We start from the raw sequence: 15,415 nt of genomic DNA, 5'->3' as shown, positions 1-15,415 counted from the left end.
TTGGACAAGACACATTTGGTTCTTCAACAAACAACACCATTAATTAAAGTCACTCCATTACGTAAGATCGTAATTGAAGTCAATAAATGCATTGACTGTGCTAGTTATAATTAATATACAGAGCTTTCTATGAAATATACTAGACACTGAAATTTATATATCGGTGATTGAAGCAAGTTTCATAAACTTGTACAACGTTTAATCACGAGCATATAAACTATTAATAAGATTATATAACTTTTTTATTTTATAATTGTGCAATACTTTATCTGTGTAAACAATCATTCAACCTTATTAGTAGTTCCATTCGGTAATTTTGAATGTAATCTTTAACTTTTAATAACGAAATCTAAATTGTATTCATTTAAAACATGAATATAAGAAATAATTTATTATATAATTCGCCTAATTTCGTACGTATCGTACGTATAAGCACATATTGTTAAAAGATTTATATCTCGCAAAGAAAGAAAAAAATGATAAAATAATTTAATAAGTAGAATATTCTCATGTCTTTTATACGAACTATTCAATCGTTGAATGAGAAATTAATATTTTGCAAAAAGCACCACTGTGCTTTCTTTAAGAGCATCTACTGAATGCGATTATTCACTCACGAGAGCATAATAAAATAAGATCATTTACAACAAAAAAAAAAAAAAAAAAAAAAATTATTCAGACCCAGGATATGGAATTCTAAAGAGAACCCATTGTAGGTACATGCGAGTACTTCGTGAGAATGCTTCTCGCCATTCACCACGCCTTGCGTATATCGAATTACCTGCGTTGAAGGGTTTCGCGCTTTGCAGGGTTTTATCGACGGCAGGGTCAATCTATTTTTACGTGCAGCTTATTTGTTCTTCGTTTTAGCGTTTACAGAGCGAACGTAAATCACGCTACATATAAGCATTTTCTTAGCGCACAGTTCTCTTGTAAATTTCTTGTAAATTTTACATTCGTATCCCGTTTCTTATTCATAAATTTTTCAGTTTATTTACAAAAAGGAAATAATTATAATATAAAAATGTATATTATACGCAGCGCGCTAAGAAATTGTAAATGTTACGTTTAATAAAATTTACAATCTTTTAGCTGCGTAATTTTGGTACATATTATATATTACAATTTTTTCTTTCAATATGTAATTCCTTTCCTTGACCTTGACATTTACATTAATTTTCTATTGATTTTACTCTAAATTAATCACTGTTTAAATACCGATTCACGCGTTCGTATATATAAATGTCTATTCTCCGAATAACCTGCAGAAATATTTCAGCACTTCGTTGAACTAAAATTCCACCTTTTAGGAATTCAACGTTCACTGTAACGTTACAATAACAATTATATCGTGCTAAAAGCATGAGTCGACAATGAAAGAACCACTGACTGAACCACGTACTGATGTCAGCAGTACGATTTCATACCGAGGCACAAACTAAGCCAAAAATATTTAATTTCATCCTGCAATCTGAATCTTGCACGTTACATGCTTGGAATAAGAAAAGAGAAAGGTGTCGCGGCTCAATCCAGATTTATTTGCATAACTTTCGATGCAACTGCATTCGCTGTCCGAAATAATTAGGGAATCGTATATCGGAGATTTAAAAAATGTCTACTTAAAAATAATAATATTTTTCACTAAATATTCAGCCTGTATTCGGTGATGTACTGATTTATACAGGGTGTCACATAATCAAACGGTAGTCAATACTAATTTCATTTAACATTGTATTTCCAAATGTCGTCCATTCTTGTCGATGAAAGCTCGACGTAAGTGGAAAATTGAATTTATCTATCGATTCGTTCTATTAGCTAGGTCGCGTATTGACTTTTATTCGATACGCTTTTTTCTCCTATAGTTTACCAGAGGTATAAAGGCAGTAGACAGCTTAATGATAGGTAATCTCAAGGTCAAAAAAATGGTCCTCTTTGACGTATACATCATTGAGGATAATACATGTTCACTTCAATCGCAGTCAGTTGAACACCATTTGACCTTGTTATTACAATTTCGATGATTAATGTTTTTTTAATAGCTCAGGTCTACCTTTACGTGACATTTTGTTTTTTCTACGCTACCGAAATTACAAATTTACTTCTGTCCTTGTGTACACGGTTTAAAAAAAGCTATGTCTTCCGTTATTCTCATCGATTCGGACGAAATAAAGACGACACTTTCATTTTTATTGATATTTTCGCACGCGTATCACAAAACGAATTCAACGATGCATTATGCAATAATGTTCAAAGTCATACGATATCAGAAACAAATCACATTACCGCTACTTCCAACGTAAAAAAAGAATGATTATTATTAATTTTATTCGTGACCTTGTACGACATCCACCATTATTGTCTCATACGTCGTTGAATCGTACTTTCCTTAATGTAGTAAAATATTTTATTAATATTTAAGATATTGCATAATGCATTATATAAAAGTATCGTTTCTACCTTCGTAGATACTGTGTGAACACTAGAAAAAATGTCCTCCACCATTGTTGTCTCATACGCCGTTGAATCGTATTTTTCTTGACTTAGTAAAATATTTTATCAATATTTAAGATATTGTATAATACGTTATACAAAAGTATCGTTACCACCTTCACAGATACTGTGCGAACAGTAGAAAAAATATCTCCCTATCACTGTTCCATAAAGCTAGTAGTACGAGTGTTGTTTCAAATGACATGTTTCTGGGAATACATACCCTGTGTTCTATTTACGGAACGTACGACAAAATTTAATTCTGGAGCATCATGTATATCGCATTAAAGCTTTCAAAGTATCAACTACTTTATCGATCAATGAAGACAATTACGCAAATGGTAAATTAATTTCAATGTCTAGATCAATTGCACCGTTTTATTGCACGTGGTGTTACTATAACTGCGAGGTAAATACTTGTTTATTTATGATATTTAAGATATTGTATAATGATTTATACAAAAGTATTGTTTCTACCTTCATAGACATTGTGTGAACAGTAGAAAAAATGTCCTCCACCATTGTTCTCTCATACGTCGTTGAATCGTATTTTCCTTAACGTAGTAAAATATTTTATTAATATTTAAGATAAATATCATATAATCTGGGAATACGTGCCCTGTGTTCTATTTACGGAACGAAAGCTTTCAAAGTATCAACTACTTTATCGATCAATGAAGACAATTACGTAAATGGTAAATTAATTTCAATGTCGTTTATTATGATAAATATATGTTTATTCACATATTTAAATTTTGATATCGATATGTACAAATAATCCTGTGCCGGTGATTTTCCATTTCGGGAAAAAGAATTCGTTACTCAGTCTTGAGAGATCGTCGTTCTAGGTACGAATTAATCATCGTGTGGATGATGCATTTTGTGGATAAAACAAACGAAACCGGAATTGAAGTATGTGAGAATGCACGCGGTAGCTTAGCGTTCACAATTCCTGCTAATGACATATAAAATCCTGCAGGGTAAAACGCTTTTGACGTGCGCTGACGATTCTTTCTGTTACGTTGCCTTTAATCTCGTTGTTACCAGTTTTTACCGTCGGATATTGATCAGATACTACCTGGGCAGTGGGAATTTCAACATACGTGACTCTATTCCGAGAACGTGCTCGAGTGATACACACTTTAATGTAGGCAAAAGTCAACACGTAATTACACTAATAGTAGAACGTTCATTGAGAATTCAGGAATTATGTAACGGAAGTCGTCGTCGATTAAGCGATACCAGAAACTTGGCAGCAATAAATACAAAGTGAGCTTTTCACAGGACAAAAAAGAAAATGTGGTATACATGAATACAGTTTTAAATATTTAAAAATGTTTGATTTTAGTATGTAACGATTAATTTAATTACACACTTAAGAAAGAATATCTAACGTAAGTAAAATGATCGAATAATAATTTGTTAATATTTTATTGTATTGGTATAAATACATCGTATGGATTATAGTTCGTGTATAATAGAAACTTGACAGTAATAAATACATAGTGAGCTTTTCACAGGACAAAAAAGAAAATGTGGTATACATGAATACAGTTTTAAATATTTGAAAATGTTAGATTTTAGTATGTAACGATTAATTTAATTACACACTTAAGAAAGGATATCTAACGTAAGTAAAATGATCGAATTTTCTAATACTTTATTGTAGTGGTATAAATACATGGTATGGATTATAGTTCGTGTATAATAGAATCTTGACAGCAATAAATACATAGTGAGCTTTTCGAAGAACAAAAAAGAAAATGTGGTATACATGAATACAGTTTTAAATATTTGAAAATGTTTGATTTTAGTATGTAACGATTAATTTAATTACACACTTAAGAAAGGATATCTAACGTAAGTAAAATGATCGAATAATAATTTTCTAATACTTTATTGTATTGGTATAAAGTATTTAAACTATTACATATTGTAAAAGTTCTAATAAATACATGGTATGGGTTATAGTTCGTGTATAATAGTAACTTGACAGCAATAAATACAAAGTGAGCTTTTTGCAGGACAAAAAAGAAACTGTGGTATACATGAATACAGTTTTAAATATTTAAAAATGTTAGATTTTAGTATGTAACGATTAATTTAATTACACACTTAAGAAAAGATATCTAACGTAAGTAAAATGATCGAATAATAATTTTCTAATACTTTATTGTATTGATATAAAGTATTTAAACTATTACATATTGTAAAAGTTTCAGTAAATACATGCTATGGATTATAGTTCGTGTACAATAGAGTGTATACTAGAATGAAGTATAGGGAACAGGAAAAAGTATAGCGATATTGATATTAAACTGTGTCAGAAAGTACATTCACAATTTCCCTACTTTTAGTTTACAGACGAAACTTGGAAACTGGGACGGTTATAGAAAATCCAAGAGGTTTCAAAAGAATTTATTAACAGCGTGCTCGATATTCTTTTTCAAGATGTTTATTCACATATTTAAATTTTGATATCGATATGTACGAATAATCCTGTTTAGGTCGATCAATAATTATAATGCATTGATAGGGAACATGACCGATTAACAGAATAATGAATAACTCCAGTAGTGAATAATCACCGTGTGCAATATTAAATGGTATAATTTATAACATTCAAATATTATATGCTAATCAACGCGTCGTTAGATCGTAAAATATAAATCAGTTTCGTAAAGTGTAAGGTAACGTTATTACACCTGACTCTGCACAGTAGTTCAATTGCGTTTGAACGATAGAATTTGATAGCCTACAATTATTTTATTAGTCGGTCGTAATGCTCGTCGTTGCAAACATTACACTTCAACGGGAAACGCGAATCGATTGCGATATTTATTCTTCCAAAAAAATACTCTTTCGTCGATTCCATTTGATTTTCAACTACCTAAAGGAATATTCTCTACGAGAAAGAAAGCGGAGATAAAATTCAATATGATGTTATTCCTCAAACTCAATCGAAACTTCATTTCGAATAATCATTACGCTTCGTATCATCTTAGACACCTATACAAACAGCATTTAATTGTATTTAATTGATGAGTAACAACCAATAAATCGCGATCGGTACGTCTTTTCTGTACTCTGTGACGCCTTTGCACATGCCGCACGTTGTTCTAGCCCTCTCTTCTTTGCCTGTCACTACACATACCTCTCCTGGCGCGTAGAACGTGCAGTATGCTGTTGCTCTCAAGGGAAGAAAGAACTGACGGTACGGTGTAAGTCGTTTACCGCTTGAAATTGTCAACGTGTACAATAATTATTACGCGGAAGAAAATGAAACAGTAAAGTGTGCTCCGCCCGGTACCAGTTGTCGAATAATCGTAACATTGGTTCACCACGTGTCATCAATCGGTCAACAATCTGTTCTACTGAAAACGAACAAAAATACAACAGGTGCATATTCGAGCGTCGTTAAGGATGATTCTAGCGAAGGAATAGTATCTCGATAGCGAATGGTGTAATTTTTAGTGACACGTTCAATAGGAATTCGTTCGTTCAAGAAATTTCGAATGTTCGAAACGTGGCACGTACGAGTTTGTTTAAAGTGATCTTTAGTCGGTTAACATCTTTGCAATGATTATATAATTGTCTGGTGTTTGATTTCTGAAAACTTGTGCCTTGAGGATGTTTATTGAACCTTCGCTCGCCGTTTCCCGAAGTAACGTGTAAAACGCAATCGAGAATCCAATAGTGAACGGCAAGTGGTATAAATTGTGTACGAACGTTTTCTCTCTTCTTAGAAGGAATAACGTGTAATTGTAATGCAATTGATCGTGGGATGCTATAACTACTTGGAATATCGGTGTAATCGTGGTCGAACCGTGACTTCGCGTGTGACAAATAGTGCATCGGTTATTCAAGTTTTTACACCTGCCATTTTTCGTTCGTCTCTCTCTTAAAGAGCGATTCTTCGCCAAGTGATTGCAAATAGGGAAAAAGTGGAACATTCTACTTTCACGTTTGCCAAAGGTATGCACTATTAGAGCGTGTATTATACACACCGAGAAAGAAGGTTAATCGTCTTTATCATAAATTAACTTTTTTTTTCTCTTTGCGATTAGTATTACTGAAATCGATATAACGGTTTCGAAGTTGAGCCCAAGCTTTGTTGAAACTCGATCCCATTAAAAGTACATTTGCTGTTATCCTTTCTATCGGCTCGTCCACTCGATACCTGCGATAAAGTGTAACACGATAATTGAATATCGTAATTATCGTCACTATCGTAAGAGAATTCTTCGACGTATGCAATTACGACACATTCTTTCGTTTCTTGTTAATAATGCATAAAACGTCCACCGAGGAAGGAATATTAAAAACAGGGAAACGTGTAAGAATTGAACAAATAATATTGGTTCTTTTTCGTTCGATAATACTTGAAATTAATTGTAAAATACTTTCTAAAAATACCCGATATCAGTATTTCTTTAATATATACATATTTTCTGCTTGTCATGTTTCTGTAATAATAAACGTATATAGATACACGGTAATTAGAATCCATTTTTACCAACATATAAATGAATAACATTTAAATAACGAAACGCTTCTTACGAGCAATCATTGGATCATCGCAGGTAACACAAACAGTATTTCGTATTTCCCGTACGATGTACTCATTAACACGCCTTAGACGTAATACCGTAAAAATATTAGCCAGCAGTAATGCCAGAGAAGATTTATGTAACCTTGCGCAGAAATCTGGCACGTGTTCGTTCTTGTGAGATTTCCGTGACGACGGTACGGACTTGTGCCCGAAATCGGGAACAATATTTGTTTCATCTATTTGCTTTCACGTAGATCGCTTTTGACCGAAAACAAACGTTTCGTTGCTGACTGATGTAGAGCGAATGCATATTTCAACACAGTTGCATATACATATCTCTAAGACTACGACTGTGGTTGGTAATAGAAAAGTGGTACAAGGTATATTGTATTTGTGTTCTAAATTAGGAAACCAAGCCGTGACAGAATTTCAGTGATCAAATTAAACCTCGAACGTGTTATAGAAGCTTTTTACATTGTTGGTGGCCTTCGTGTGGTTTTACATCGTTTGGATTCTATTGCCGCGCATCTATATTGCAATTAGATGCTTTTCTATATGTATTGTCCGTCCTATATTGAACGGAGTACGATTTTTTAAAATGCAAAACAGGCTTTTATGGAATCTTCCCTTTTTAAAAAGTGTTAACGATAAGATGTGCACGACAGGTAAAATTTCAAGACGCGAATACGAAAACGTAGTACCATACACATACTTGAATGACAATGTAAAAGAAGACGAACAAAATTCTTTGAATAATTTAATAGGTACAAACACCACGTGTTGCATAAAAATAAAGTAGCAAATTTATGTATGCGCATAAATTGAAATTAAATGGTTTGCTTATCATGTTTTGTTAACAAAATTCGTCAGAGATACGAGTGGCCCTAGATAACTTATCGCGTTCAAACAGTAAACTATGATCGCAATTAATGATTAACTTTCTTTCGATCAATTTGACTTCTACGTCACGAAAGATTGTTGATACAATAAACATATATATATAAATGTTGTGACTCATTTAAATTCACTGTTCATTTACAATCAACACTCAGTCGGTTGTTGCATGTAGCTAATTAATAATTGCAAACATAGTAATGGCGCAAACAGGAAACACTGCAGCCATTTTTTAGTAAATACTACGTTTGGAAAAAACGGCTGTTGACATATTAAATAACCCAGTTGTCGATTTCTTTTCTATTTTAATTTTCAATAGTGGTATTCGCCATTGACTGTTAATTTCGTATTGTTTCGAATTTTGAGCATTGAATGTGGCAGGAAACGATGTTTATCTGTCTGGACGACTCGTGAGCTTGAAAAACGATGGTAGCCATTTTCTAATCATAATCATAAGAAGAAAGATCTGTTGATAGCCTGAATAGCCAATTGGTAAAGCAGTAGTCAGTCATTCGGCAAGTGAAAAATGAAATTCTAAATGGCCAGTTTTATATGCAATAAATTATCGTTACTCGTTAATCTGTGGATAAAAAGATATTACGATAAGATTATTAGATACAAAATTTAGTGCATTACTCGACTTTACCCAATCTGCTCGGGTCATATCCGATATCATATAGCTATATACCACACAAATGCCAAGATACCCATGTGTTTTGGATATCCATACCACTATGATCATTTCAACGAAAGAAACAACTTTAAAGATCTTCCACCACTTAACTTGTCGATAAAATACATTTAAGCATTAATAATTAAAACCAAATAATCACACAAGAATATACGTATTCCATAATATATTGTGAAAAGAAGTGTTCAGTGATTTAAAAAAAAAAAAAAAAGAAAACACTGACTTGAATCAGTGCTTACTGCAGGTGATAGCCAGTGTAGGGGGCAGTTAGAGTGTAGAATGAAATGTAGAGTGCGAGTGCCATTTCTAAAAGTTGTTAACAGAAATATAGACAAATTGAGTTGTTAGATCGAAATTTGAAATGGTAAATCCGTTATCGCATATACATATACATATACATACGCTCAAATTAACATTAGCTGATTGTGAAATTTACAATATTTACTTTGAATATACACGTTAATATACATGCATTGTCTTGTTCTTCCTACTGCAACTGTTTTCCTTCCTTATCATAAGGAGTTTATTGTTAGTCATCGTAGAATATTGATTTACGTTTAAAAATATATTTATTATTTGTCTAGTTTATCTAAGATAACAGATAAATGGAATGTGTGGTGGGGTGCTACTCGAAACGATAATTGGCATCTTGATTTCAGGTCCGACTTCGCTACGCGATTAAAGCTTAAAGTGATAACACCCGAGACAACGAAACGTGTGCAGAATTTCTTGAAGTTCAATTGTGAAAGAAGACGGACGAAGAACGAAAAGAAGATGCTTCGATTGCCTTTGATCGTCATTCTCACGATATCGATGTTTGGTAAGTTGGGAGCGCGGGAACATTTATTATTACGAATAAAATAAAATGTATATTTAAACGCGATACCTGAGTCGCAAGTAGATTCCATTTTTAAACAACGTTTCACATGCAGAAATGCTGACTATAAATTTATGGGAAAAGAAGATCGTTTATAATAAGTATATTACAATTTATTGTAATATTTTTATTTTTTGACGTCAAATTTGTTACTTTATAAATTCTTTTACCATCAGTTGGCAGAGTGTGTCCAGTATTATATACAAGTCACGACAATGTTACTATTGTGGAGGTTGCAGCGAATATGAAAACTGCGGTTACTATTTTAAATAATAATGACACGAGTACAGTTGCACCCGTGGCTAAAGCTGTGAAAGACAAAAAAGGTGAGTACAATGATACATCTTAACGATTTTACTCTTTGAATTCCCATCGACTCGGTTGGTAACATGAATGATTACCATGAGAATATAATAAACACTATAATTCTTTAAATAGAGGAATTAAAGGATACTGTTACTTCAAAGCATAATTGTACTTCTAAGAAGGAAACGGATGATATGACTGATTGTTATGTCACGCCGCATGACAGTGCTGAAGTAACAGAAGAAATCTCAGTGTCAAACACAACAGGTATGCGCTTTTTAAAATTTGAATACATTAGTTACAATGAGGTATAATTATACGTAAATTAGGTATAATTATATAAAAAAGTACATACTCTATTTGTTTTCATACTTTAATCAGAACCAACAACACTTGCGACTATGGTAAGCAACAAGACTGAGGTAAACAACACGGAAACTTCTACACCGAAAGCTGCGCCCGATAAAAACAAAACAAATGACGAGAATGGAGAACCTGATATATTTCTATTGAATAGCACAGAAAGCACTCATGGACCGTCTTACGAGGTTATACCTACAAAAGCAAGTCATCCGATAAATACAAGTGTCACGGGTATAAATATTTGATATTTCACTATCAATCGATTATTGCACAAATAAGCGAGTATATAATAAATATTGTTTTAGACAAAGATACGGAAACCTCTACTAATCGTACCGAAATATCGATTAGCTCCGTAGCACCGTTGTTAACAGATGATGCTCCGAGGACAGATTCCGAAGATATCGTTGAAGCAGTAAAGTCCACTAATCAAGGACGTAATAGAAGTTTGCCATCGGGAGTCATAGCTCTAGTTACTGCGATAAGTTTTGCTGTAGCAATTGCAATAGCATACATTGGAATAATTGTTTGGAGGCGGTACATCGAGTAAGAAAATTTGTTACTCTACTGATTTAATATTACTTACCATATTATGAATAGTGAAGTCCTATTACTTGAAGCAGCTCTTGTACACTACTTAGTATAGCAGATGTTTCATTAATCGATATTTTAACTTTAGGTATAGGTACGGACATCGGGAGTTACTTGTTAATGAGTTAGAATTTGATACTAATGATTTGCGCCATTTCGAGGTAAGTGTATATTAATTAAAATTAAATCACAACATCTCCAGTACATTTGCACTTTACAATGTTACAGCTATGATTCCAAAACAACAGAAATCTGCAAAGAAGAAAGATATAATTGAATGACTTACAGCTCAGGCTGGTACCATGTAACTATTAAAGATTCATTGATCTGTGATACTAAAGACATGCATTGCGTCTAACAGTCAACAAACCAAATATATTTGGATAATATTATACATTTCTTATAATGTAATTGTTTTATATGTATACAACCCAGTTTTTTCAACAAGTTGATCGTTCATTCCTCCTCCTGTAGAATTTAAAATAGCGTTACTGTGTTGTTATATTTTTTCGTAATAATTATAACGCGCAGATCGTTGAATAAATTACATAGTACTACGAGTAGTAACTAAAAGTTGTATGTATGGGTGCTACAATTATGTGTCTCAGTTTTTTTTAAAGTTATTATGAATGATATTCCTTATTGTTTTGTAGTGTTCAGAATTGTTACGAAATCATATACTATAAATTAAATTTTTGTAAACTAGTATTATCATATTTGTTTTTCACTTTTTTTTTTGCATTGCGTGTAATAAACATGTAAATATCTTTAATTAAATAAATAAGTGGATTATTTTTTTAACGAATGAATTTTTATTTTAAAATTTAAAAAATGCAACTAGGCTAAAATCAATAATACATTTTTCATAAATTACATTATTGATTGTACAGTTAACGTACATAAAAAATAATATGAATTTTGTATACCTTACATATTACAACTTATACAATTATTAATTCAAGCAATTTGCACAAGAATTTGTTTATTTATAAATTTGTCGAATCATTCTAAAAAAATAGATACAAGTGAGAGATTCATATTTTTCAGTCTATATTTAATTTTGTTTTTTTTTATATTTCGTTTTTTATCTACATTCACGTTTGTTGTATATTTCTCACCTTTATAAGTTGTTTACAGTATTGGTTGCAGAAATATTTGTATAAATTATTTTTAGCATTGTAAATAGCAAGTGTATACAATAACATTTATTTATACATTAGCTTACATTAAGCTTTCTTTTTTGTGACTACAAGAGGACCGACATTGTCATTCATTTCCTGATTATGAACTCCATGAGCTCCATCACAATATGGCCACTGAAATTAGAAACTTCTCATTATTAATATCAATGTTTCATTTTCATAATATTGAAGTCCATTAGTAAGGTTTACATAAATACAGTGATTGCAGAACGAGTTCATACAATTACATAACATGTGTCTCGAAATTATTCTTGGATATAGTTAATGTAGGTCAGTAAGAAAATTGAAAAACTTACATTCTTAGATCTCCAACAACGACAGAATACAGCTTTTTCACTTATATCTTCTATATCAACTGTGTCTACTACTTTACTTACATCCTTTTTTACACTGAGATTTACAAGTCCACAGGGCTGGAAAAGAGTAATTGTATAATGATGTATCTGAATAAAAATAATCTTTACTAAATGATGAGGTATGTATCTCTTAATGTGTGTGTATACATATATATTCATATATTGTATGAGAATAAATCTGTAATTTATTGCCAAAAAAGTAATAGTTATGAAAGAAACAGTTACTGATATTAAAGATTGTTACATAATCAATGAATGAGAAAGTAAAATATAATATGTTATCTAAATGTCCTTGATATTCTATTGTAATAACAGGTAGTATGCTTACCGGGCCTCTCGCTAACGGACAAAATGCTTTGTAGGACATATAGCCAAAACCAACTAACATTGCGGTAGGGGGAATTAAAGAGATCCAGTCTCGTACTAGATAAAAGCATAAAATTCTTGTAATTTCACATTATTCGTAATATTCTTCTGACTGACCTGCTACTGTACGAATTCGCAGTGTCACGTTTAAGAGCGTAATTTTTACAGCTACTCGATGTGATCTTACGTAATGATTAAATATATAGTAAATATACTATTTAATTTCTCACCTCCTAATCGAAACCATCCTCCTATAGATTCTGGAATAGGTAATCCAGCCAAATAATTTGGAATAGATACTTTAACGAGATGTGAAAGCGGCTCCATATTTGCTATCTCTACTGGTTGAGTCAAATTATAACTGAAACCGATTCGAATGCAACCACCTTGAAGCTTATACCCACTCGATTATGATTTTTACTTAAAAAGGTGAACAAAATTCTGAAAGTTAAAAGTATTCTTCCATAGTATTGAAAAATTGTTGTTCATAATAAGAAATACAATTTGTATATTCTATTTTTGTATTCAATATTCGTTAAACGACTTTCGTTATTTCAAATGACGAATTACTCGCAGAGAATCACACATGATTTTTATTCACTATTCTTAAATACAATATTATTTCTAACTAACTCGATAACCGTAACATTTGTTACTTATATTTGTTTAAATTACAAAAGTATATGTGTAACGTTCTTTAGAACGAGTATTCTATATTTTAGACAGTACTAGTCTTGGAATAAAATAACACGATGTAACATGTTTCACATTTACAGATACATTTTTTAAATTGTAAATTTTTAACTGTATCGTAGTCGGTAGATTTTGACTAGTGTGGTTGCATTGGTGAAGGGTCGGTAGAGTTCCATAGGTGTGTAGCAATTAAAAATGATTTTAAGACAGGTCTCAACGGATGAAAATAGCAAACTTTTACGTTCAGTCCGGAAACTGTCAAGTTAAAACTATTTGTGAGGCTTACTTAGTAAACCTTATATTAAACGTGAATACTTCATTGCAAACGAATTCCGCTCTTTAGGGAAATTAAGAACAAGAGGAGAATTCGTCAGAATCGGGCGCTATACGTCCTCTGGTGACGGGTCTACGAGGCGTTGCCACAGTCGCTGCAATGCCTTGTAGGTGGCGCCATCCAGTCGCGAGGTGTACGCCGGGCAGGGTGGAGGTGTCTGCGTCGTCCGCAAGGATACGTCGTCGGTTGCCGCGACGCCACCGCGGTTCGCGCAGGCACAGGTACGAAGTGCGCGCGTTTTCGAGGCGGTATCACGAAAAGCGCAGGAGTGGCGTTTCCACGTATCGTTTCTGATATTGCTGTTATGCTCCATCGTTGACGGGTAGTGGTACTAGTAGGAGGTTCGCGGCATCGGCGGAAAGAGGTGACCAGGAAAGAAGAGGGAAAACGGGGGAAGGAAGGAGATAGAGCAGTTGTATCGCGCGGTGCAGTGCGAAAAGTGTTCGCGAAGGGGGCCCCTGCTTCATCCCGTGTGTGTGGTTGTGCGTGCGTGTGCCAAGCGAGCACGTAGGAACGTTGACTAGTGACACACACGGTGTTAGAAAAGGGGAGAGAGAAAGACGGAAAACACGGGCCGCCGGATAATCGTTGTGCACGGTGTGCGGGTTTCGTAAAGGTGCGTCAAATGACAGTGAGGTGATCAATGTGCTTGAAACATGGCTGAGGAGCTGGTGGTTACCCTGAACCGCGGCGACTCGTCCGGATTCGGGTTCTCGCTCCTCGGTACCGCGGGTTTGCCGCACGTCATCTACGACATCGTCGAGAACTCGCCGGCAGCAAAGAGCGGCAAGGTAAGTTCGATTTACTTAAATGAGTGATTATTTAAAAATTGTGCTATTGGCATCGGCGGTACGGAATCCGCTTAAAATCGTGGATTCCCTGGCTAATGGCCACATTAGTCGATACCGGTTAATACAAACATTAATAAGCGAGGCTTCGATCGTCTTTCACACGTCGCGTGTGTTGTTTGGTACCAAAAAGTTCGAGGACGGTCAAACAGTGGAATTGAAAAGAGCAACCCCGAGAGATATGCATACACGTTCGCTTTTGTCGAGAATCCTGCGAATGCAAGGGCCTGAAAATAACGCCCGGTGTATATCGACCCGTGTTATTATCACGAGCACCCTCTGTCGCCCCGTCTGTTTCTTCCTCGACCTCCGATTACTTTTTATTCTCAAGCTTTGCGAGCGGTGCTAGTGCTTCTTGTATATACACCCGCCTTAACGTTGACGGTACAGGCGGGATGCTGATTGGCTGGGTGGGATCGGTTTAACGGTCACATTCCAGTCTGTCGGTCTCTCTGTTCGTGTGCTCTCACTTCTCCTTCTACTCTTTCTTTTTTCCGTTTTCTGGGGAATATATCCCTTCTTAATGATCATACGAATTGGGAAATTTGAATCCAGAAAGGCGGTCGATGCCTGTTACGCATTGATGCTACCGAGTCATTCGTTTCTCAACGATCTCTTGCTTCCACGTTGAAATATTTTAAACGCAGCCATGTTTACGTGCCAGATTAGCGAAACCACTGTGTTTTTGTGACAAGGCAGATACATGACACAGTGCCTGACTTCTATTTCATTTCTGATGTGTCTCTTGGCATTAGCTGTTTTTGTCAGGTATTACATATTTTTTATTGAATATCTTCCGTATTTTGCACGCTAATATTGTTACAAATCGTAAATTACTCACTATCGTAACAC

At 33.9% G+C, this 15,415-nt stretch overlaps 3 protein-coding genes across 8 annotated transcripts in view; 2 read left to right on the top strand and 1 right to left on the bottom strand.

Annotated features, from left to right (window-relative positions):
• The first annotated feature begins 5,600 nt into the window (after positions 1–5,600).
• LOC143150118 (uncharacterized) lies at positions 5,601–11,553 on the top strand. Of its 3 annotated transcripts, none has more exons than XM_076318163.1 (8): positions 5,601–5,704; positions 9,287–9,447; positions 9,681–9,830; positions 9,943–10,077; positions 10,192–10,404; positions 10,479–10,719; positions 10,853–10,925; positions 10,993–11,553. In XM_076318163.1, exons 2-8 carry the CDS (start codon positions 9,402–9,404, stop codon positions 10,996–10,998), a joined length of 864 nt encoding a protein of 287 aa, XP_076174278.1. In that variant the 5' UTR covers positions 5,601–5,704; positions 9,287–9,401; the 3' UTR covers positions 10,999–11,553. The 3 variants fall into 3 exon arrangements, with proteins under 3 accessions (XP_076174278.1, XP_076174277.1, XP_076174276.1); XM_076318162.1 differs by lacking the exon at positions 5,601–5,704 and adding an exon at positions 5,711–5,889; XM_076318161.1 differs by lacking the exon at positions 5,601–5,704 and adding an exon at positions 5,711–6,465.
• On the bottom strand, positions 9,622–13,067 carry Cisd2 (CDGSH iron sulfur domain 2). Of its 3 annotated transcripts, none has more exons than XR_012992956.1 (7): positions 12,919–13,067; positions 12,651–12,745; positions 12,263–12,379; positions 11,990–12,080; positions 10,760–11,016; positions 10,510–10,664; positions 9,622–10,365 (listed from the first exon to the last, which is right to left on the bottom strand). XR_012992956.1 is itself a non-coding variant. In XM_076318164.1 (4 exons), the coding sequence occupies exons 1-4, from the start codon at positions 13,013–13,015 to the stop codon at positions 11,991–11,993; spliced, it is 399 nt and encodes a 132-aa protein (XP_076174279.1). In that variant the 5' UTR covers positions 13,016–13,067; the 3' UTR covers positions 11,554–11,990. The 3 variants fall into 3 exon arrangements, 1 of the variants encoding a protein (XP_076174279.1); XR_012992955.1 differs by having other exon boundaries at positions 9,626–10,365; positions 10,760–11,232; positions 11,883–12,080; XM_076318164.1 differs by lacking the exons at positions 9,622–10,365; positions 10,510–10,664; positions 10,760–11,016 and having other exon boundaries at positions 11,554–12,080.
• Positions 13,068–13,858: 791 nt separating this feature from the next.
• Efa6 (Exchange factor for Arf 6) overlaps positions 13,859–15,415 on the top strand; it is an 88,727-nt gene continuing 87,170 nt past the window's right edge. For both annotated transcript variants that reach the window (XM_076318285.1, XM_076318287.1), the window contains exon 1: positions 13,859–14,506. In XM_076318285.1, coding sequence (XP_076174400.1) covers positions 14,372–14,506 — 135 coding nt within the window. In that variant the 5' untranslated portion in view covers positions 13,859–14,371. The remainder of the gene's footprint in view (positions 14,507–15,415) is intronic.

Source organism: Ptiloglossa arizonensis, chromosome 8, assembly GCF_051014685.1.
Source record: "Ptiloglossa arizonensis isolate GNS036 chromosome 8, iyPtiAriz1_principal, whole genome shotgun sequence".
Taxonomy (NCBI): domain Eukaryota; kingdom Metazoa; phylum Arthropoda; class Insecta; order Hymenoptera; family Colletidae; genus Ptiloglossa; species Ptiloglossa arizonensis.
The sequence above is the reverse complement of the archived record's forward strand: the minus strand, read 5'-3'. Positions and strand labels throughout refer to the sequence as shown.

Excerpts from the sequence above, each read along its gene's own strand:
- LOC143150118 (XM_076318163.1), top strand. The coding sequence starts at position 9,402 with ATGCTTCGATTGCCTTTGATCGTCATTCTCACGATATCGATGTTTG. Across the intron at positions 9,448-9,680 it reads TCTCACGATATCGATGTTTG|TTGGCAGAGTGTGTCCAGTA; the intron begins GTAAGTTGGGAG and ends TTTTACCATCAG. Across the intron at positions 9,831-9,942 it reads AGCTGTGAAAGACAAAAAAG|AGGAATTAAAGGATACTGTT; the intron begins GTGAGTACAATG and ends TTCTTTAAATAG.
- Cisd2 (XM_076318164.1), bottom strand. The coding sequence starts at position 13,015 with ATGGAGCCGCTTTCACATCTCGTTAAAGTATCTATTCCAAATTATTTG. Across the intron at positions 12,380-12,650 it reads GTCCGTTAGCGAGAGGCCCG|CCCTGTGGACTTGTAAATCT; the intron begins GTAAGCATACTA and ends ACTCTTTTCCAG. Across the intron at positions 12,081-12,262 it reads GTTGTTGGAGATCTAAGAAT|TGGCCATATTGTGATGGAGC; the intron begins GTAAGTTTTTCA and ends TTCTAATTTCAG.